The 20,744-nt window shown below is 40.3% G+C and overlaps 5 protein-coding genes across 5 annotated transcripts; 1 reads left to right on the top strand and 4 right to left on the bottom strand.

Annotated features, from left to right (window-relative positions):
• Positions 1–954: 954 nt before the first annotated feature.
• Positions 955–6,435, bottom strand: LOC108867494 (translocon at the outer membrane of chloroplasts 64). The gene is made up of 13 exons (XM_018648277.2): positions 6,049–6,435; positions 5,254–5,406; positions 4,910–5,034; positions 4,496–4,621; positions 4,166–4,348; positions 3,916–4,060; positions 3,416–3,584; positions 2,891–3,025; positions 2,547–2,747; positions 2,172–2,299; positions 2,043–2,094; positions 1,674–1,743; positions 955–1,411 (listed from the first exon to the last, which is right to left on the bottom strand). Exons 1-13 carry the CDS (start codon positions 6,249–6,251, stop codon positions 1,329–1,331), a joined length of 1,773 nt encoding a protein of 590 aa, XP_018503793.2. The 5' UTR covers positions 6,252–6,435; the 3' UTR covers positions 955–1,328.
• A 707-nt stretch (positions 6,436–7,142) lies between these two features.
• Positions 7,143–10,459, bottom strand: LOC103950571 (prostaglandin E synthase 2-like). Its single transcript, XM_009361801.3, has 6 exons — positions 9,956–10,459; positions 9,364–9,498; positions 9,133–9,220; positions 8,355–8,449; positions 8,031–8,198; positions 7,143–7,679 (listed from the first exon to the last, which is right to left on the bottom strand). Exons 1-6 carry the CDS (start codon positions 10,305–10,307, stop codon positions 7,519–7,521), a joined length of 999 nt encoding a protein of 332 aa, XP_009360076.2. The 5' UTR covers positions 10,308–10,459; the 3' UTR covers positions 7,143–7,518.
• A 1,108-nt stretch (positions 10,460–11,567) lies between these two features.
• Positions 11,568–14,573, top strand: LOC103950666 (zinc finger protein VAR3, chloroplastic). Its single transcript, XM_048587882.1, has 7 exons — positions 11,568–11,929; positions 12,463–12,580; positions 12,703–13,049; positions 13,496–13,618; positions 13,751–13,864; positions 13,981–14,073; positions 14,179–14,573. The coding sequence occupies exons 1-7, from the start codon at positions 11,568–11,570 to the stop codon at positions 14,288–14,290; spliced, it is 1,269 nt and encodes a 422-aa protein (XP_048443839.1). The 3' UTR covers positions 14,291–14,573.
• A 308-nt stretch (positions 14,574–14,881) lies between these two features.
• LOC103950570 (ERAD-associated E3 ubiquitin-protein ligase component HRD3A) lies at positions 14,882–18,033 on the bottom strand. The gene is made up of 6 exons (XM_009361799.3): positions 17,461–18,033; positions 16,850–17,341; positions 16,419–16,634; positions 15,859–16,182; positions 15,537–15,779; positions 14,882–15,366 (listed from the first exon to the last, which is right to left on the bottom strand). The coding sequence occupies exons 1-6, from the start codon at positions 18,016–18,018 to the stop codon at positions 15,148–15,150; spliced, it is 2,052 nt and encodes a 683-aa protein (XP_009360074.2). The 5' UTR covers positions 18,019–18,033; the 3' UTR covers positions 14,882–15,147.
• A 304-nt stretch (positions 18,034–18,337) lies between these two features.
• On the bottom strand, positions 18,338–20,647 carry LOC103950569 (galactose mutarotase-like). Its single transcript, XM_009361798.3, has 4 exons — positions 20,159–20,647; positions 19,940–19,989; positions 19,495–19,621; positions 18,338–19,182 (listed from the first exon to the last, which is right to left on the bottom strand). The coding sequence occupies exons 1-4, from the start codon at positions 20,271–20,273 to the stop codon at positions 18,455–18,457; spliced, it is 1,020 nt and encodes a 339-aa protein (XP_009360073.2). The 5' UTR covers positions 20,274–20,647; the 3' UTR covers positions 18,338–18,454.
• Positions 20,648–20,744: the final 97 nt, after the last annotated feature.

The raw sequence follows: 20,744 nt of genomic DNA, 5'->3' as shown, positions 1-20,744 counted from the left end.
CTATGAGATGGAATAATCGTTTTCTTGATTTTTGTTTTGTTTTCTTGCTTCTGAGAAATTGGGTTGAATATTCCTTTTCGTCTGTTTTTTTGTGAGGGAAGGAAGAAGATGGGTAAATGTAAATTGAAACGAGGTAAATTTTTGGGACTCAAGGGGAGGAGATGGGAAGGTGACCGGGAGATCCGGTTGTCAGTTTATGGGTCAATGGATGGGATTTAATTATGGGTAAATTGTGGAGGTTGACTGGCAAGGATGTGAAGGCCGTAAATGACGCTTGTTTGGTCGGTCGCCGTGGTCATCGTCGACCCTCGTGGTGTGGCGGCTTACTGGTCTCGGTCTCTCATCTTTAAAATTTTGCAGGTACTGAAAATACCGTCACGTAATATAATCGTTTCACATGCTATAATATAGTTGGATGAAAGATTGATACATCTCAATATATATAATTTGAGTTTAACCGTCAACGACGGAGCCAAAATGAACATATTCAGGGATCTCTTCTATCTATTTTCATTGTGAGAAATCAAAGTGACAATCTTATTTTGGTCAAAAACCCAAAAAACTAATACAATGTTTGAAAATTTATGTGAATTTTCTGTGGTTTTTGGTTGGTCAGGTTGTGGCAATGATCAAATCTTGCACCCGAAATGGTATTGGTATCTCATGCTCACTCCCAAGGTAAGGTTTTATGGACATGGTGGACACTGATAATTACGATCGTTGTTTCTCTCTCTCTCCCTCCCTCCCTTTCTCTCTCTAAACTAAGAGCTGCTCACGTCGATTTTTCACTATCTGCAACGAGGCATAGTTTACGATAGCTTCACTCCCAGAGTATACAGAAGAAGAGCAGGATCTTCACAGTTTACGATATGCTCGACTCGTTGTTTGATTAAGGCAAAGAACGAGTCGAGCATATCAAGCGACATTATTTGCTTCCAGAGAAACCAACCAAAATACAAGTTAAGAACGAATGCAATAAATTGCAATGTGAAGGCAGAGATGAATATCGTAATGGCTGTGCTCATGATCAGCTTCAAACCTCACCTAAAAGCTAGAATTACAACCGAATGTAACGTATCGAAGCAACAAAATTGGACTGTTAGGTACAAATTTTGGCGACAATAATAATAATCTAAGGTTCCTAAAAACTGATCTGACCAAACATTTATCCAGGCCCCCAAAATAAACACCGTGATCGTAAGAGTAAAGATTCTCAACTTCTCTGGAGTCTCTTCCATCCCGCTTCTCATTCGATTGGCATAGACACATGGCAATTGTTGACTGTCTAGTTTAAAGGGGGTTTTCACGGACAAGCGAACTTCAATAAGCTACAGGAATACCTTCCTCAATCTTTCAGCAGCAGCGGCCGCTCGTTTGTTGGTTGGCTCAAGAACAAGTGCGTGTCTAAAGTCTGCAGAATGAAGCACCATCGAACCGAAGTTACTTTAGGAGATTGGAAACAAACACACTCGTGTTCTGAGCTATGAAACAGAATACCAAAACAATGTATATCTGCAACTCCAATCTGAAATATATCTAGTTTGCACCCGGTAAACACTATTCTCCTTAAACTTTTACCCTTGGTTTTTAGCTTAGGGGTAGATGATGAGGGTAATACTGTCGGTCTCTCAGAAGGAAGTATAAAAAAATAAAAATAAACAACCAAATCTGACCTTCAATCGCATCCTTATAGTAACCAAGCATCTCCCTTGCAGTGCCTCTTCGGAAATAAGCTTTCACATTCTGAAGAAACATAAGTAGGCAACAATGTCATTGTACAATGGTTATAAAAATGTACTCAATAATCCGCACTTGAAGAATATGAAAGAACAATATCAAGGAAAAAAAGATAAGCAAGAACTTCACATGACCAAACTATATTACTCCATTCTCTCTACAACCGACGAAAAAAACTAGAAATTTTTAATCACATAACGTCATATAACAACGATTAATAAATGGAACACAATGAGCCCATGGTCCATAGCATCTACCCAATAATTGTGAATATCCAGTAATTATTACTTTTGGAGAGAAGTTACCTTTTTGTCAAGGTTGATGGCTTTTGTACAATCTGCCTCCGCTTGAATGAAACTGGACGGAAGAAGTAAATCAGAAACCTACTCCAAGAAATCAATTTAGATAATAAATGTCCCAACAGATAGCATTACCTTCCAACTTCAAGATATGCTTGAGCCCTGTTACTGTAATACGTTGCATTGTTGCCACTAAGTTTGATAGCTTCTGAATAAAAGCCAATAGCCTTCTGCCACTCTTTATCTTTGTATGCTTGATTTCCCTAATTATTTTGTAAAGATAACAGAAGAGGCTTTAGAATATGCAAATGCAATTCGAAAAGAAACATGAATAGCCATTATTCAAATATGACTTGGTAGAACCATTGTTCGTGTCAATTCATAATTCACGATGTTAAGCAAAACCAATAGAAAATTGATATCATGATGTTCTATGTTACAAAGAAAATCAACAAAGACAGCAACAACTTGAAAGCAAAATGGACGATAATCACGATAGCAATGACCTACCTTTTCCTTGGCAATTTCAGCAGATTGTTCCTTGGTGAGAGCATTTTTGGATGATCTGGATTTTGAAGCAATATCGGCCTGCTCCTGTAAAGATGTATACATAGTGTGCAGTGCATCCAGTAAAAAGCGATCACCCCCATGCCTGGCTATGAAAGAAACTGAAACAGGGCACTTGTCATAAAATCCCAGAGGTGCTGTGACCTGAAGAGTAGACATCCAAAAAGTATAGGTGATTAGGAGAAATTAAAATCAGTAGATTCAGTACAAACTTATCACTATGCAATGAATACATAATGATACACGAAAATATTAAAGATTGGAGAGAGAGATTGATGGATTTTCACCTGACAACAGCCGGACAGGCTTGCAATACTTAAGAGACCAAAAGTACGATTCCGGAAGTCCTCAGAGAGCATCTCCTTCCCCCCAAGTTTTGCAGGGGGGTCTGCTATAGTTGGGATAACCAAAATTCCATCATCCTACATAAGCAAATAAAAGAGAAAAGCATAATCAATCTAATAAACCTCGATAAAAACATTAAAGTATTAGGAAAAAGAGCAGCATGTTTTAATTATACGGTGTCCTTAAACTGTAGTAAAGAAATGGAATTCAGGCATGTTAATCTTGGGGAACAAAGTAGCCTTAAAAGACTACAGTGGCACATTGAAAACAACCACTATGGTTAAATCAGACATAAATTAAGAGCACTTGACAATCCAGTCAGCCATCCAGTCAAGCTAATTTGGCTTCGTAATTAATAAGACAATCTGTACGTATGTGTGCTTGGAAGTGTGCATGTATGTGTGTAATGTATAGATATGTTTGGCTGCGAGAAAATTAGTTTTAAGTTAATAATTAAAAATGGCTACCTTCAATAGAGAGCTGACAGCTGCCTGTAATTCATTCCTAATTGATTTGCATATCTCAATCTCCTCATCGGATGCCTCCAGTGGCCCACATATTTGCGCTGAAGTTGCAGACTCCAAAACAGGCTTTACCGAATCAATCCACTCCCCATGATTATGTCTGAACTCATGCCTACAATACGGAACACAATAAACCTCAATTACTATATGATCAAGGTAAATTTTCAAAATCAAAAGACAAACGAAATGAACAAAGTGAAAAACTGCCTTCTTATGAACCTCATATTTTGCCAAGTACTTTTCTCAGGTTAGAAATTACTATTAAATTTTTATCATCTTGCACACACTTCCCCACACTTAAAGAGTTTCAGTTTCCCCCTTCCTATTCAACCATAAGAATACACCAAAGATATTGGAATAGAAGGAAAAAATATAAGCACAGTAACCTCAGTCTCAAAATTATGACATATACAGAAGATTGACTACTGACTAAATAACCTCACCTTTGAAGAAACTGCACAACATTGGCAAGCAATTTGAGGGATGAAGTCTTTACTTCACCATTTGTCTTCTGGCCATTAAACTTTTTCAAGCTTGGAACTTTTGAATTGCAGTAGTCCCCAATATTTTCATGTTTCAACACTTGTTCTGAACCAGTTTATCGATAACTCAATCAGAAAACTTTCAAAACAGCAGTCCACCACGGAAAGGAGCATATAATGGATCTATAAATCAAAGGGAAAAAAAACATACTTCCAAAAAGCTTCTCAGTGGATTTGATAACCACTTGAACAATCCTATCAACAGGAATCTTTACTTCTTGAAAGCAATCATCAGCTATTACAATTTGTCTTGGACTGCGTGAAACTGCATAAGGAAGTTGCAGCAGCACGTGTCCAACACGACGCAGGACATTAGGATCCCTAGCAAACCATCCTGCAAATGTGATCTTACAAGTTAAATAATATCTCCATACTAGCAAAAAATTAATAGACAAAAGTTACAAGTTTTCAGGCATGGATAGTTGCACATTAACATATATTGCAGCAGCCTGGCAGCATACAGAATTGCATCAATACATACCAACAGTATCCAGACTTGTAGAAACAGGTATAAATCCAGCATGAGAAACAGAGCCATGTGAAGCTCGGAATCCAATGATGCCACAAGACCCAGCAGGTACTCTAACACCACCAACAGTATCAAGACCTGCACCGTGATGTTACCATTAAGTAAATATTACATTATCATACATGCTGCACTGTTGAAATTGAAAAGAGGGGCATTTTTGAGATACAGTAAGATTAAGAACATGCTGAGTATCCAAATAAGAGTTTTTTCAGATAAGAATCACAAGATAGGCAAAGGAAAGGAAACCAATTCCTTCAAATATGCATTTCCCATGGTCAAAGACTAACAATAAAAGTTACAAAACTCAAGGGGAAATGTAAAGAAGATGAAGAACGATTTCAGAAAGGATAAGAAAAAGAAGCTTACCCAGTGAAAAGTCAACAAGATCAGCGGCTACAGCCACAGCAGCTCCACTAGAGGATCCACCTGGTTTTCTTGAAGATGCTGCTGGATTGGTGGGGGTACCGTAATGCTTATTTTCTCCAGTAATACTGAAAATAAACACGCCGATAAGAATTGGAATTATGTAACCGAGACTAAAGCTAGAGTTGGAGAAGTTGAAAGGAAAATATAGATGTCATTAGTTGGTGTTGATCCTCAAAACTATTTTCTTATTTCAATTTGATAGAAGATCCTCACAATCACATTAGGAATAGCACCTTCAGCCCGTCAAGGGCCCAGTCAAAGTGTATGTTCATAGCTATACATACCTATATGCCAATTCATCCACAACAGTTATCCCAGTGCATGTGGCACCTCCTTCGACAAGAGTGGAAACCACAGGCGACGTCCGGGAAGCTGCATCATGTGTTCTTCCCCAATCAGGATGACCAAAACCAGTTACTTGTCCCTCAATTTCAAATCTGCAACCATGTTACAAAGTTCTTCATTTTTAACACAACTAAATAGTCTAAAAAAACCTATGACTGCAAAGCAAAGAAAAAGTGCATTCGTGTGTCTCCGCATCTACACATATCGACTCAATGTACAGAAAAGATGTTCATTTATTCTTTCAATGTCACATTCGAATTCAGCCGTAACTGCCATCCTGGGTTCCATAGATGTTCTGCTTTTTTTTAGTATAGTAATCACTCCCTCTCAATCACTAAACACAGCAAACCTATCGAAAACGTAAAACGAACCTATAACACAGTTCAAGTTCAACAAGCTACTTTCGAATCAGTAAGATCAAGAAAAGCAACAGGCAGAACAGAAGTCAGAGATTTTTACAGAAAGAAAAATAAGTCATGAATTTCAGGCCTTTTCCCCATCCGGGTTCCAACCCAATTCAACTAATCCTTTCAACTATCAATACTAACCATAACTTCAATCAGGTTCAATAAAGCTAACCAAAAGGCAAAGACTGAAACTTTCACAGTTCCATGCTTTTCCTTTTTCTCAGCAGCCAAAGAGACATACTTTCTCTTTTTCCACTCTAACAAATATTGGGTTTCAACTATTTTCTCGGGAAACAAACAGAGGGGAAGTGGGTAGAGAGAGCGTACACGTCGGAGACAGCGAAGGTGAGGCCGGTGAGGGGGTGCGGAGCCTTGGGAGGAGCAGGCTGTGGCGGAGGAAGAAGTTGAAGCCGCTCAACAAAGGCGCCAAAGTCTTCTCTGATGGTTTTCTTCAGCTTCCTTGTCATCAGGAGAATTCCAGCCAAACCTAAACCCAGCAGAACCCACAGATTGGCGGCCTGAGACGCCATGAATGTGTTTTTCTTTGAGATTCTTCGTTCGAACCCTCCGGAATTGCCAAAACAGCAAGTTATGGATTTAGAGAGAGAGAGAGAGAGAGAGAGGAGGAGGAGGAGAAGGAGGAGGAGGAGGAGGGGAGAGAGAGAGAGAGAGAGGGAGAGGATAAAGCAGCGACCAGCGCAGCGTAACCTAGGCGGAAAGACGGTTCTCTTTGGTTGAGGTTATTACTGTTCACATACAGTGAAATATCACGAAGGTCCTCCAACTTCTCAACTTTTTTTGTTTTTATTTGTAGCTAGGTCCTCCAAGTTCCTCAGAATATCAATAAAGGTCATAATTGATAGTTGCTATAAAAAACGAGAAATGCTAAGAAGACTTTCTCAAAGTGGGGTTTTTAACTCCTTTATTGCCTCACCTCACCGGCCTCACATTTTCCGTCTCCAAGAGTCTTCTTAACATTTCTCGTAAAAAATGGTTTCACAATAGTATGGATGCAAATAACATCTCCCCAAGTTTCATAGAAAATACAAATTCAAAGGCAGGATAATAAAATTAAATAAAAATTAATAATTAATAATAATTTAAAGGCAATATAGTAATAGAGGGATAAAAATTCATACGTCTTAAACAAATCCAATAACGCATGAAATAAAAATTAAAAGACGAACATCGACGGTGAGGGGAAGGTAGAACCATTTGGTGATGGGGAGTAAAGATCACTGAAAAGAGGAAAGAGGAAGAGGCTAGGATGAGGGGAGGGAAAAAGGGGCTACCACCAATCCCAAGCTAAAGGGGTTAACAAGTATGAAAATTGCGGAGTTATGGGAAGGAGCGAGCAGCTAAAGAGATCAACTTGTATTTATCTTTCATTACAAGCGATATTACTATTTTACGAGAGAAAATAAGAGTAAAAGCCACATCAAATCCAATACCATTTAACACCGCAAAATAAGGCTTGTTCTGCCAATAATTGAGGTGAAGAATCATACAGAAGAGTACTCAGTAATATCAATTGGATTGAAACTAATTTAACACAAGATCCACACCCCTTGGGTAAAATTCGACACTCCGGTTTTCTTATTCCTTGTAATGGTAAACGTTGCTTGTATTCAAACAATCGAATAATCGCAAAACGTTGCCTGTATTCAAACGATTTATAACTTCCGAGTGTCTCCTGAAAAATCTTTCTTCTTAGTATTTGATCAAGTTTGGTGACAGATACGGCAAACTCAAAAATGAAGTATAGAACCCAGCTACAAACTCGTCGGGATGTCCAATTTACTCCTTAATCCTTGCAGGCTCTCCCACGGCACGCTCCATTCTTGAGTACCATTCACCGATGCGTGTATGCTCCACCATATCTTTACCCGACCTCAAATAACGGATTGGTCTTAGCACCCCAAAAACAGCAAGGTCTGCCAAATTAGGTTTAGAGCCCCCTGACACAAGAAACATGTACATGTAAACAACCAATACTTACTTATCAAGACTCACTCAGGCAAAGGGTTCACGATAGCGTTCTCATCAACTGATCGTTGATCTTGATTTTAGTCTCTAGACGATTACTACTTCAATTTCTTCCTCGACAAAACTTTGTGCGGGTACATTCAAGTATCGTCTAATAGTCGAGAGTACTAAATTTATTTCTTTTCTCATAAGCATATGCATCAATCTATTTCTATTAGTGTCACTTAATTAATGCATCTCCTGATCATTTATTAAGTAAAAGGTAACCCGCATGCCATCTCTATGTGACAGAACCTGCCTATGCCACAAGTTAGAACACATACCAAGGAAGTCCCGCCCGTTAAGAGCATCAACCCATGTTTCTGCTGCTTCATACAGGGATGCACGCTCATCAGTAATATTATATTTCTTCTTTAGTTTCTTTGACACAAAGTACATGGCTGCAGCACCAGCATACTTCACTGAAATTTTTTCTGTGTAGCTAAAATTACCTGCAGTTACGGCAAAACTAAGATCAGAATACAAATAACCACCAAAACAACAGAAGAAAACCGACAAGTAAGTATTAGCAATACAAACTGAAGAAGGTAATGAAGATTGTCGTAGAAGGCCCATAAAATCTGGGTGCATAGATGGGATCTAGTTACCATTGCTTGTGATATAGTCAAAGGACTCAAGGGCCTCCGATGTATTTCGGTATATGTTTGGTGACAACATATGCACCAAGTGATTATCAACCCACCTATACCACAACAAGAAGCACACCAAAGATATCAAAATTTAATATTCTATGCAACCAAATAAAAAGTATCAAAACTTATAGTAATGAACCTAGTACCACGTAATACACGGTCATGAATTTAACAGTTAGTAATACAAAGATACCAAAGCTCAAGGTATGCCACACCAACAGCTTCAAAGCTGAAGCTCCACAGAGTGAGTGATACGCAACTTCTCAAATCATAACAACAATTTATGAGTGTTTTTCATTTCATTCACCAAGTTCATACAAAATGAAATCTAATTTGCTTGACCAAAATCCATGTAAATGTAAAGAGGCTTGTACAAGAGATGTCTGAACCAAGGTTTATCGATAATGCCCATTTCAGACGAAGTTCCGAGCTCATTTCCCATTTTATGAACTTTCAGAACAATAAAAATCTTATAAACTTTCAGCTCATTTCCCAAAGGACTGGAGGCGTGCATAATTCAAAGTGGTCATCAGATCACAGATTCTTCTATTCTTGTAATAAGCTACTAAGAGGTGAGAATCACTCAGCAGCATTCTCTCCTTTTCTTTATTTCTTAGATAAATCATGGTTCAGTGGCTCACACCGGCAACCTTTTAGTATATTACCACTCCTCCCATTTTATCCAAACATGAATATATACATAAAAAGCTAGCTTGAGGAAAAGATAACATACTGGCGCCACTTTTTCTCTTCATCGTCATCTGAGGAAGAAGCAGCTGCTCTCTCAGGAACAATTTTGCTATTCAACTGATCAATTATAGCTGCAAACAGACACGTGCTCAATTTTAATTGAGATATGTAATTATAGTGCCTATATATTCAACAACGCGTGGATCACATTATTCTAATTAGAAATCGAACCAAGAAACTGAAGCAATCTAAAAACAGTCACAAGGACAGGTACCTGATGAATCAACCAGCTGCTCCCCGTCCACCATCAGTATAGGAACCTTCTGATAATCGGACCATTTAATCTCTTTCTTACTAAGTGGGTTGACCTCCACAACTTTATAGGGTATATCGTGGTAATCCAAGAATGCTGATACAAGAATAAAGTATCCCCAACTCGTAAACAACACGATAATAACTATTTTTTGGATATTATTATAGGAGCAATAAAACAAATTAAAAATGTAAAAAACCCGAAAAAATGAAGGTGATCTTTAATAACTTCAAAAACTCCCAAATGTGGCACAGCATCGAATGCTTGTTTCGCGCAACAAGCAACCCCATTGCATTATTTGTCCAAATAGTTCGATTCCTAGCGAAAGTTCATAATCGAGTGTCAACTACATGTAAAAGTTTGTTCATGTAACCATTATAACTGCAGAGAAATTCAAATGTATGTTTCATCCATCCTAAAATAGTAAAATTGAACATTTTATCACGAAAGCTCATCCATTTTTCGATAATTCAGTGAAAATTTTAAACAACTCAAAGGCAACAGAAACACAATATCTCCAAAGCAATTCAACAAGTAAAGATTTGATTTTTACCTTTAACTTTGTTGCAGAAAGGGCAGGCTTCGTACTGGTAAAGCACAACTTCCTTGGGAACAAGCGCAGCCGGAGGCGGCTCTTTGGCATAGACCTCCGGAGCGAGCGACGTGGCGACCGCGACCGAAGCCAGAGTTCCGGCGACGCCGATTGCCAGCTTCCCACCCGAACCTCCGGAAAACGAATCGAGCCATCGACGAGGAGCCGGAGAACCGGTGGAGGCGGTCCCGTACAGAGCAACCTGGAGAAGACCGTAGGTGGCCGGGGCTGACGTGGCGCCGCCGCCGCCGTGGGCGGTGGAAAGGGATCGGGAGAGGAGGGGGAGTGAGGCGAGAGTGGAAGCCCTCCTCATGGTGGAGCGCCTGAAAGCAAAAGCAGACGTAGAAAGCAGAAAGCCGATCGATTTTCTATGGGAGATTACTCCGGAGAGGTTAAAAAAGGGTTTAAGTCGGTTTTGTGATCCAACGGTGTGGGGTTTTGGGAGTCCAAATCACCGGGGGGTGTTTGGATCTAAAAATCCTAAATTATTTTTATTTTCTGTGATAAATCATCCTAATTATTAATTTTGCAGTCCAATTATTAATTTGGCGCAAAATGCCGCTAAGTTCTTAATTAATTCTATTTGCTTTTACTTCCTAAAACTAAAAAAAATAAAAATAAACATTTTTCCCACAAAAAAGGCAAAAAACTTGTCAAATTTTGATTTCAAACCATTAACTATGACCATTTTTGTTTTCAAACCATTAACTTAAGCTGATGATTAACTAAGATTATGAGAAATAAGAAATAGGTATTGATTAAAGCAAGTGAATTCAATCCAAAGTTATCATTAACAATACTCGTTTTTATTTGTAAGTGGAAAGTCGATTTCTACGAATGATGTTTTTATTCAATACTGTATACTCGTTTTTATTTGTAAGTAGAAAGTCGATTTCTACAAATGATGTTTTTATTCAATACTGGGTCAGCTGGTGGTTTCATCACGATAGTCTATATACTCGAGGTTGAAAAGACTCACAAAAACATTTCAACTTCCTCCTAACTAGCATTACGCCAAAAATCAAACTCAAAGAGTGTCGTGCTAAATATGAATCTAACATTCAATTTTCACTTTTTGCTCCCTATAAAACCCATCACCCTCAAAGTACCTCACTTTGACTGATTTGGATGCTCTCCAAGGCAACTGATCGGGATCTTTCTGATCAGTGTAGTGGATCGTTAGATTTAAAAATTCAACGGTTACAATTATTATAACTTTTAGAGAGTCTCCTAGTTTGTAGCCGTTGAATAAAAATTTAACAGTCCACTAACACTGGTCAGGAGGATCTGACCAGTTGCCTTGGAGAGGATCCAAATCCTACTTCGACAAAACCCACATATTTTACCAGTAACCATCATCTTGTTCAATTTTCACTTAAATCCCCTATCTTTATTCAATTCCAATTAAATCCTCTATCTTTTTCGATTTTCACTTTTTGGTCCCTCTAAAACCCATAACCCTCAAAGTACCTCACTTTGATAAAACCCTCATCTTTACCAGTTACCGTCATCTTGTTCCCTCAAAACACTCCAAACTCCATTAACACACACATTCTCTCTCTCTCTCAACAAAATGTCAGCTGCTTCAAAACTCATGCGTTTTGGGACCTCACTCCTCCACGCTCCCACAAGGACTCTCTCTCCTACCCCTTCACTTCTCTCTCTAAAACCCTTCGCCGCTCCCAAGTCTCTGCGCTTCCCCCGGTACGCCTCCTCTTCGGCTGCGATTGAAAGTATTGACACCGTCCCCGCCACCAGCACAGAATCTCCGCCGCCGCACCACCCCTGGCCCGAGTGGGTGGCCTTCGTCGACCGCTTGAAGACCAAGGGGTACTTCACGGGAACGCCGCCGAAGGAGAGTGATGTTTACACGGATATAAATGAAGTTAAGGAGGCATCTCTCAGCTTTGCTCGTGACCGCTATGATGTTTTCAAGTAAGGTTCTTTTTATTTGTGATATTGCTCTGTTTGGTTGCCGAGAAAATGTTGGAATTCATAAGTGTTGGTTGAAGTCCCATTGAATTATTGCCATTCTTGAGCTTTGGTGACGTTTCGTTTGCTACTGCAATTCCATAAAGATATGATCTTTTTACTTCTGTTAATTAGCAAGGATTAGGAAATTATGCAATGAGATGTATGGATTAAAGCTAGCTGCTTAATTAACAATCATGATTGCTTCTTATGGTGGCAAAGTAATCCATAGTTTTGCCATTTTCGGGTTGTAAGACTTAGGCGGCAAGGAGCTGTTGTGGTAGTTGGGGAGTTGGTTATGTGATATGGATGAACTGAAAAGCTCCTGTACTGCAGTGGGAAGATGAATCTGATAAGAAAAGAGTTCATATTTCGATTGAATTGTATCTAGTTATTATTGAACATTCCGTAATATTTGTATGAGCATCTGAAAATGTGTTCGACATTTCTTGCATGATTGCGTCTAACCTTGTTTCGTTTTGATTTTTTTTGTGCAGATCATTGTCTATGGAAGATATTCAAGCAGTTGTGGAGGGTGGATGTCCCAATCTTTTCCGGAAGGCTGTGAATTCAGCAAAAAGATTGAGATTCCATTTGAGACTAGATGAAGGGGATGTATGTAATTGCTCTCATTTACCCGATTTTGTTTATTATCCAGTTTTCACTTTTCTATGCTTCATGGGGAATTCCTTTATAAACCTTGAGACCTGTTTATGTGTTCTGGATGGTGCTTACAGGTTTGTGGTGGTTGTAATCTCCGAGGTTCCTGCGATAGAGCTTATGTGGTTCTTAAGGAATCTGAAGCAGCAGCACGTACAGTGGATATAGTGCGAATACTATTGTTTTATGCTTTGGATCCCGTTGTTTTTTCTGAGGGAGAGAAACCGCCTGGTAGAGAGCTTCTAGAAACATCTGCAAGGAAGCTGCTCTCTGAGTTGCTTCAACTCAGCGAAACAGCTGTTGACCCATCACTTCCAAAGCCTGCTGCCAAAACTATTGAGAAGAAGAAATTTTATCCAAGTTTCATTGGCGATGAACTATCTCAAGATGTTGAAATGAAGAGAGGAGATTGGATGTGTCCCAAGTAAGTTACACCAAGTTATCGTGATCATCTCGTGCGTGTCATACCTCTTTCATTTCTATCGTTATAATTTGGTATCTTGTATGACTTTACGACTTGATCAGAGGAATTTATCTCCTCAAGTAAGGAGCCTTTTTCCCTGTCTTGTTTGTTGTGACAGATGACTATAGCAATGCACCATGAGTATGTGTGTGTGGCTTTACAGTGGTAAGACGGTGGTAACACTACATCAGTGACGTATAGTTTATTTCGGGAATTTCGTGAAATATCCACGTCTGGAGCTTGTATACTTTATTTCGGGATTGATTGTCTTGCTTCGTATATGGATATAATAAAACTCAGTTACTGGAATTGATTGCTGAATCTTCTAGTCAATTATTTGTTGTTCTTTTCACTTGCAGTTAGTACCGTACTAGTTTTCATGATTTACTGTTGTTATCTTGTTGCAGGTGCAATTTTATGAACTTTGCTAAAAATTTAAGATGCCTACAATGTAAAGAAGATGGCCCAAGAAAAGCTGATGCGGGTGATCTCGAAATCGAAATGAAAAAGGGAGACTGGATCTGCACCGAGTAAGCCACTTCTCTTGCATGAGTGCTTACCTTGTAATCAGTTTTTAACAGAATTACGATACTTGTCTAGCTTACCACCATATTCTGGAGTTCCGAGTGTAACGTATCTTTACTGGTTGCGTTTTGTTACAGATGCAGTTTCATGAACTTCTCTAGAAATATACGCTGCCTAAAGTGCAAAGCTGAAGGGCCAAAGAGAGTCGGTCCAGATGTTGAAATGAAGAAAGGAGACTGGACTTGCCCAAAGTAAGTCTTCTTTTTGTCCTGACAACCAACATAGTTCAGCAACTCTTAGGTATTTAAACGGAGTACGCTAATTTTTATCCTAAGTTATATTTGATCACGTAGCTTACGTTCTTCAGGTGTGCATTCATGAATTTCGCAAGCAATAGGAAGTGTTTGCGTTGTCAAGACCCACGGCCCAAGAAAAATCCTGCAGACTGGGACTGTCCCTCGTAAGCCTCTCTTCCTCTTTGTTTGTTTGCCTGTGTGTGGGGTGTTGTTTTAGATTTGATATCAACGTCAACTGCATATTTACAAGATGGTTTCGTGTACTGCAGATGCGATTTCTTGAATTATGGCAGAAACGCGGTCTGTCTGAAGTGCAACTGTAAACGCCCTAAAGAAGAAACTACCGAGTACGAGGAGCAGATGTGGAGGCGTCCGCGCTAGTGTATTGTTAATAACTTAATAGGCCCAAAGACATTGTTTTCTAGGGAGATATGTGCATGACATGCTTGCTTACGGTGAACCTTGATCACTTCGTAACATATCAGGCTTACATAGACGGGAGAGTGATGAAATGTAGGCGGCTTTAGCTTTATATACTGCCAAGGACAGGAACCATTTGTGACCAATGATTTTATAGTTTCTATGGAAAGGTGTTCTACGTAAGGTTTTCAACTATCAACAACAACAACAATCTTATTTCAATAAGCATGATCGGTTGTATGAATCCTAGAATGTTATGGGCTCGGTTTTGCTTTAATTCTTCTATTAGCTCTAAATACTCCATGTCTTTACATAATTTAAAATCTTCTTAAGTCTTCCTCTACACCTTGTGCTCTAAGTCTTTGTCACATAGTCACATTTTTTAACCGGAGCATTTGTAGGTTTTCATTTAACATGTTCAAACCATCTTAACTGATTTTCTTTCATTTATCTATTTTAAATTTTGAAGACTTTTTATCTAAAATAGTCCTTGAAAATGTCATAACTTGTCACTTTGATCATTGACAAAAATAATCAATAAAAGTGTTAGAATACTGTAAATCATTTTGGTCATTCGGCAAAAATATGTCAATATCCTCCTCAATTTATCACGGGAAGTACGTTAAAAGGCAAACGCATCTTCGTTTCCTACGTGCTCAAGTCTCCATGGTACAATTTGTCCCAAAACATCGAAACCTCATCTCCGCATCAATTTACCGGGCATTAGATACCTGTACATTGTATCCTAGATGTAAGGGTTTGTTCATCAACGATGGAAGAGCCCTGTCGTTCTTGAAAGACCAATGTTGCCAGCTAAACTACATGGGTGGCGCAACATGCTCATTCGGGTGGTGCAGTGCAGCCATCGCATCAGGGGCAGCAACAGCATGCCTGCGTTGTCGCTCACGTAGAAATAAGACAGTAAGGAGGCAAACAAAAAGAGTCAATATCGTTGCGTTCCCTTCATCAAGTAGCACGGTATCTACCCATTCTTCAACCTTGGGATAGGCTTCAGGCAATGAATCGATTATATGTACCTGCATACGGACCCAAAAACAGAAGATCGCTAATGAATGAAGATTCCAAAAATGAAAATAATTGGAAACAAAGCTTAATTATCCAAAGCAAGCTCATTCTGGACTATTAATAGCAGAGATTAACTATTATATGAGAAGGGAGTAAGGAAAGTAAAACAAAAAGAACTTACCAGGAAACCGTCGGCATAATTTTTTCGTATCCATAAGCTTGTGAGGGCTAGCGTGACAGGCAACTTTGCTGCCGAATCAATTTCTAGGGCTTGATCATAGTAACGCTTTGCAAGATGAAGATCCAAAGGCAGCCCTTGTCCATGCTCATGCATGTAACCAAGGTTGAACATGGCTTGGGCGTTAGACTGGGACCTGGCATGCTTGTAAGCCTCTGCCGCTCGTTCATAATCCCTCTCAGTACCCTGAGAAAGGAAGAAGGAAAACCAAAATACATCCCGAATCTAGAGCAGTGACAAACATGTTTCAGCATGAGATAGCTACCTGACCATAGTAATACGCATCCCCAATCAGCAAAGCAGCGTGTTCATTACCCTGCTCAGATGCTTGCCACCATAATGAATGTGCCCGCTGATGCCTTTCTGCATTAGTGCACAAACCAGATTCTCCCATGCACATGCTTCGCTCTCCATATTTGTCAAGAATCCATGCAGCGTTACTCTGCGCTACCTCATAGCCTAACTCAGCCATCCTTGAATACAAGAAAAATGCCTTGCCTACGTCCCCTCTTAAGTATGATTCAAGTGCCCATCGAGACAACGAGCTCCACGGTCCCCTTTCTGCAACTAATTTGTATAATGCAATGGCCTAAAACAAAATGAATCATAATCATGAATCGGAATTAATTAGTGTATAAGTGCCCTGGTGCATCTTAACATCATTTACTTAGAATTAAATAGCAAAGTAAATTTTTCATTCAACAAATACAAACAAATTAATCGTCACAAAATCAAGATTATGTTGCATATCCTGTTTTCTTAAGCCCGAACAGAAAACAGAGACGGTATGTAAACTAAACAAACAGAAAAGAACAGCGAGTCTACCCGTGGAAGATTCTTCTTAAGCCCGACTCCTGTATGAAACATCTTCCCTAGCTGGTAGAATGCCTTGGGTTGACCAGCATTCGCAGCAAAGATGAAGTATTGACATGCAAGTTTAACATCTCTCTTTACCCCAATTCCTTTGAGATACATTACTCCTAGGTTATAGTGCCCGCCACCGTCTTGATTATCAGCAGCTTTCTCAAAATACTCCTTTGCCTACAACGAAAAGGATTGGCCGTAACATATGAATCAATCAACCTATCAATGTATCAGAACAAACTCAACATCGGAAAAAATGATCTCGAAAGTTATTACAACTAACAATGTGGGATTTCATTCGCAAGGATTGCTAATTGAAAATGTGTAACAAAATATAGAAAAACACAAAGCTTTAAGATACACGTAGAAATAGAGCCAAGGAGCATTCTTACTTTAGTGTAGTTCTTCTTCTCCACTCCATATCCTTTAACATACAAATACCCCATCCCGTTATATGCCGAATAGTGATCCTGTTTGGCTGCAAGTGTAAGCCACTCCAAAGCCTTGGTGTAATTCCTCTCAACTCCAGCTCCCCTAGCATAAATCTCTCCGAGGAGCTCCATCGCCCGAGGCTCTCCCTTCTCCAACGCCTTCAGAAACCACGACAACGCCTTGGCGTGGTCGCGGCGCAACCCTCTCAGCCCGAAATAGTAAAACAGGCCCACCTTATACATTGCCGCAGAGTTTCCCTTTTGAGCTTGGTACTCCAAAATCTGAAAGTCCTCGTCTTCTTCGCCGCGGCTCTTCCTCAATGCCTCCTTGTTCTCCTCCGCTCCGCTGTGGATCCTCACCGCCTCGATCGATGCTGAGTCCCTCGAAATCAGGAAGCTATTCACAGCTGCCTCGGCCAATTCCGAGTACAATTTCACCGCTTTATCAAACATCTGCAAAAATACCAAACAAAATCCAAACACAGAACAACAAAATCAATCCTTCAACTTCCTCCTCTTAACTCCGCAACCAAACAGAGATCGATCGATCAAACTCGAAAGAGATTCCGTACATCTTGCCTGAAGTAAGTATACGCGAGGGCCATCTTCGACTGCATGTTGCCGGCCTTAGCGGCGAAGTAATGGTACGTGAAAGCCTTGGCCTTGTTCTGCTTCCTCATCTGGCCCGTACCGTACAGAAACCCCAGAACGGACCGCGCGTGAGGGAGGCCGCGGGAAGCCGAGTCCTCGATCTCCGAAACGGCGGCGTCCATGAGCGCGGTGTCACCGGAGCTAACGGACTTTATTAATTTGGATACGGTGGAGTAGTATCCGTCGTCGGGGTGGGTAGCCGGGTCGGCCTTAAAGGGGTCGGGTTCGAAGATTGGGCGCCAGGATCCCGGGTCGAGCTCCTCTTCTGACTGCGCAGCGTCGGAGTCGCCAAACTCGTCCCAGTCCGGCGACTCATTTGGAGCTGAGTCGGCGGCGGGCGGCGAGTCCTCGGGCGAGGTAGGGGTGTTTAGGAGATCGTCTTGCGAGAGAACGAGGATGAAGGGACGGACGCAGAGAGAGAGGGGGAAGAGAGAGAAAATCAGGAGAGAGAAATAGAGCTTTCGAGCTGCAAAATTCATTGCTGTTGCCAAATACTCACAGAATTTTGGAGAAGATGGAGAGGAAGAAGACGATTGGGATTTTGTTAAGAGAGAAGGGTAATATTGGGACGAAATCAAAGTTTGTTTTGTATACTTGCCACGTAGCATTTTTGTCATTTAGCAAATCGCATTCTGCCACGTAAACAGAGTAGAGAAATGTTCAAGAATGATACATGGTTTAAGATGTTAAGAAGGTTGTGAAAAAAAAAAGACGAAAACTTTAACGTCAACGAATTTCCAGGGCCGGAAAAAAATATGCATTTCCATTGCCAAGAAATAAAGTTATTCACAAAATGGATAAGGGGAGTAACGTCTAAATTCTAACATAAACAGAAGGTTATTTCGCCATTTATTATTATTCATTGTAGACGAGTACTTGGCGCAACGAAAATGATGCATCAATAAATACTACACTTCACTCAACTGAAAACTCAAACAACATGGTGTGGCTGTACTTCTCACCGGGTTGAACAACAATAGACGGGAAGTTCGGTGTGTTAATTGCATTCGGGAACCCTTGTGTCTCCAGACAGAGCCCGGCATGCTTTCCATAGACAGCACCTCCTTTGCCGACAACCCTATTGACGTAATTCGCGGTGTAAAACTGCATCCCGGGGGCATTGCTCCATAGGTTAAGGACCCTCGAGCTGGATGGGTCCTTCAGCCTTGCAGCATGTTTCAGGCCTTGTTTCTCTTCCCCACAGTCGAGCACATAGTTGTGGTCATACCCTATACCGACCTCATGGATGGACTCACCGACCCTCTTCTCGGCAGTGAAATCAAAGGGCGTGCCTTTAACCGGCTTGATTTCACCCGTTGGGATTGTGTTTTCATCCACAGGGATAATATGGTTTGCCCGAATTTGAATTGCATGGTCAAGTATGTTGCCCGAGTTATGTCCAGCTAAGTTCCAGTATGTGTGCTGAGCTAGGCTGACCGGGGTGGGCTTGTTCTCAGGCACTGCTTCCATGTCAAGTCTCATTGTCGTGCTTGAAGTAAGCGTATAAGTTGCAGTCAGCGAAAGATTCCCGGGGTAACCTTCCTCCCCGTCATGACTCTGATACTTAAAAGTGATGGACGGGTTATCACCCTTTTTATGTTCTGCTACCTTCCATATCTGCTTATCGTACCCCTTGTGACCACCTAATGCGACAGCAGGATGAATTGAGTGGCGTAAATATAAGCAAGCACAAGGAAAATAAAACACAAACAATTACTGATACCATTACTCAAATGAAAAGAATGTCTGCTTTGGTGAAAATCGAAGCCATTAGGCTTGAGACAATATTCAAAATTCGTTCATGTCTCGATAAAGAATTAACGAAGAAGCCTTGGAAGGAACCGAACGCACGCTTATTTGTTTATTACAACGTAATTCAAACATCATAAAATTCTGCTGCAAATTAGCTAATCGAAAAGCAGTAAAAACGAGAATCAATGGTAACAATTCCGTACCATGGAGACTGTTCGGAGGTCCGTTGATAGGCAAGGAGTACTCCGTTCCATTGAGCGTAAACTTCCCATCTTTGATTCGATTAGCAACCCGACCCACAATGCAGCCAAAGTAGGGAGCAAGTCCGTTCTGATCACGCATGCATCCACATTCAAGGACGAAACAAAAACATTAAAACAAAGGGTTAAAACGATCATACGAAAAGCTCAGCATTCCCATTCCTAAAGCAAAACTCCAACATTTAATCCCAAAAACAACAAACGATAACAACCAAGCGCTAAGTGGGGTCGGCAGTATAAATCATGTAACATAACTGCGCTCGGTTTTGCGCCAAATACAGCTTATGAATGCATTAGATCAACACACAAAGAACCAATTTTTGCATGATATCTCAAACAACATGATCGAAAAGCAAAAGGGTTCTCAGAAAAAGTGTGAGAAATTTACCACATAGGGATCCACGGAGTCGAATCCAAGAACAACATCAGCCAATTTTCCTGCAAAGTTCACCAACCAACAATCCAAACAAACATCAGCAGCATTTTTCAGATCAAAAAGACAAAACAAAACAGAAAGCATTATTCGATTAATCAATTAACTGAGAATCCAAACGGGAGATTATCTGATTGGGAAGCAGAAAAGAAATCTGCTTGGGTTGAAAGATACCGTCTTTTCCGGGAACAGACAAGGAAGTGATAGTGCAGCCAAAGTTTGTGATGAGGGCGCGCATGCTCCCATTGTTGAGCTCAAAGATTTCTGGTTTCTGGTTCGCATCCGCCATTATTGTCGTTGTTGATGTTCTTCTGATCGGAGGGGAGAGAGAGAGAGAGAGTGAAGTTATTGGACTCTGATGCGTGTTCCAAGTGTTTGTACGGGTTTTTGAGTTGTTGGGGGTGACGTATTGTGTTTCAGATATGTTGGCGGCTTGGTTTTACTTTGAATGTGTACTTACCGGTCCTCCCTCAGTCTCAATCCAAGTCACGCGCCACACACGTGAAGGTTACAAATTGAAGATTCTTTTTTTTTTTTTTGATAACGGGGCATAAACCCGGAAGAAAATGAAAGAATACATAAAATATTATGAGGTCACAAGATTGAACTATATCTACAACTAGCAACCGATGATAAGAAGGAGTTCGCTATAAAAAAACTGAATCCAAACTGCATAATAAACCCAAACGAGTTTATAACAAAATTCTTTTCATGGAAAATATGACGTATTTCACAGTACCAACTTTAGTGCACAACGGCA

This window comes from the organism of the source record quoted next, unplaced genomic scaffold (assembly GCF_019419815.1).
Source record: "Pyrus x bretschneideri cultivar Hongxiangsu unplaced genomic scaffold, Pyrus_bretschneideri_v1 Contig27, whole genome shotgun sequence".
NCBI lineage: Eukaryota > Viridiplantae > Streptophyta > Magnoliopsida > Rosales > Rosaceae > Pyrus > Pyrus x bretschneideri.
This window is presented reverse-complemented; position numbering and strand designations above follow the sequence as displayed.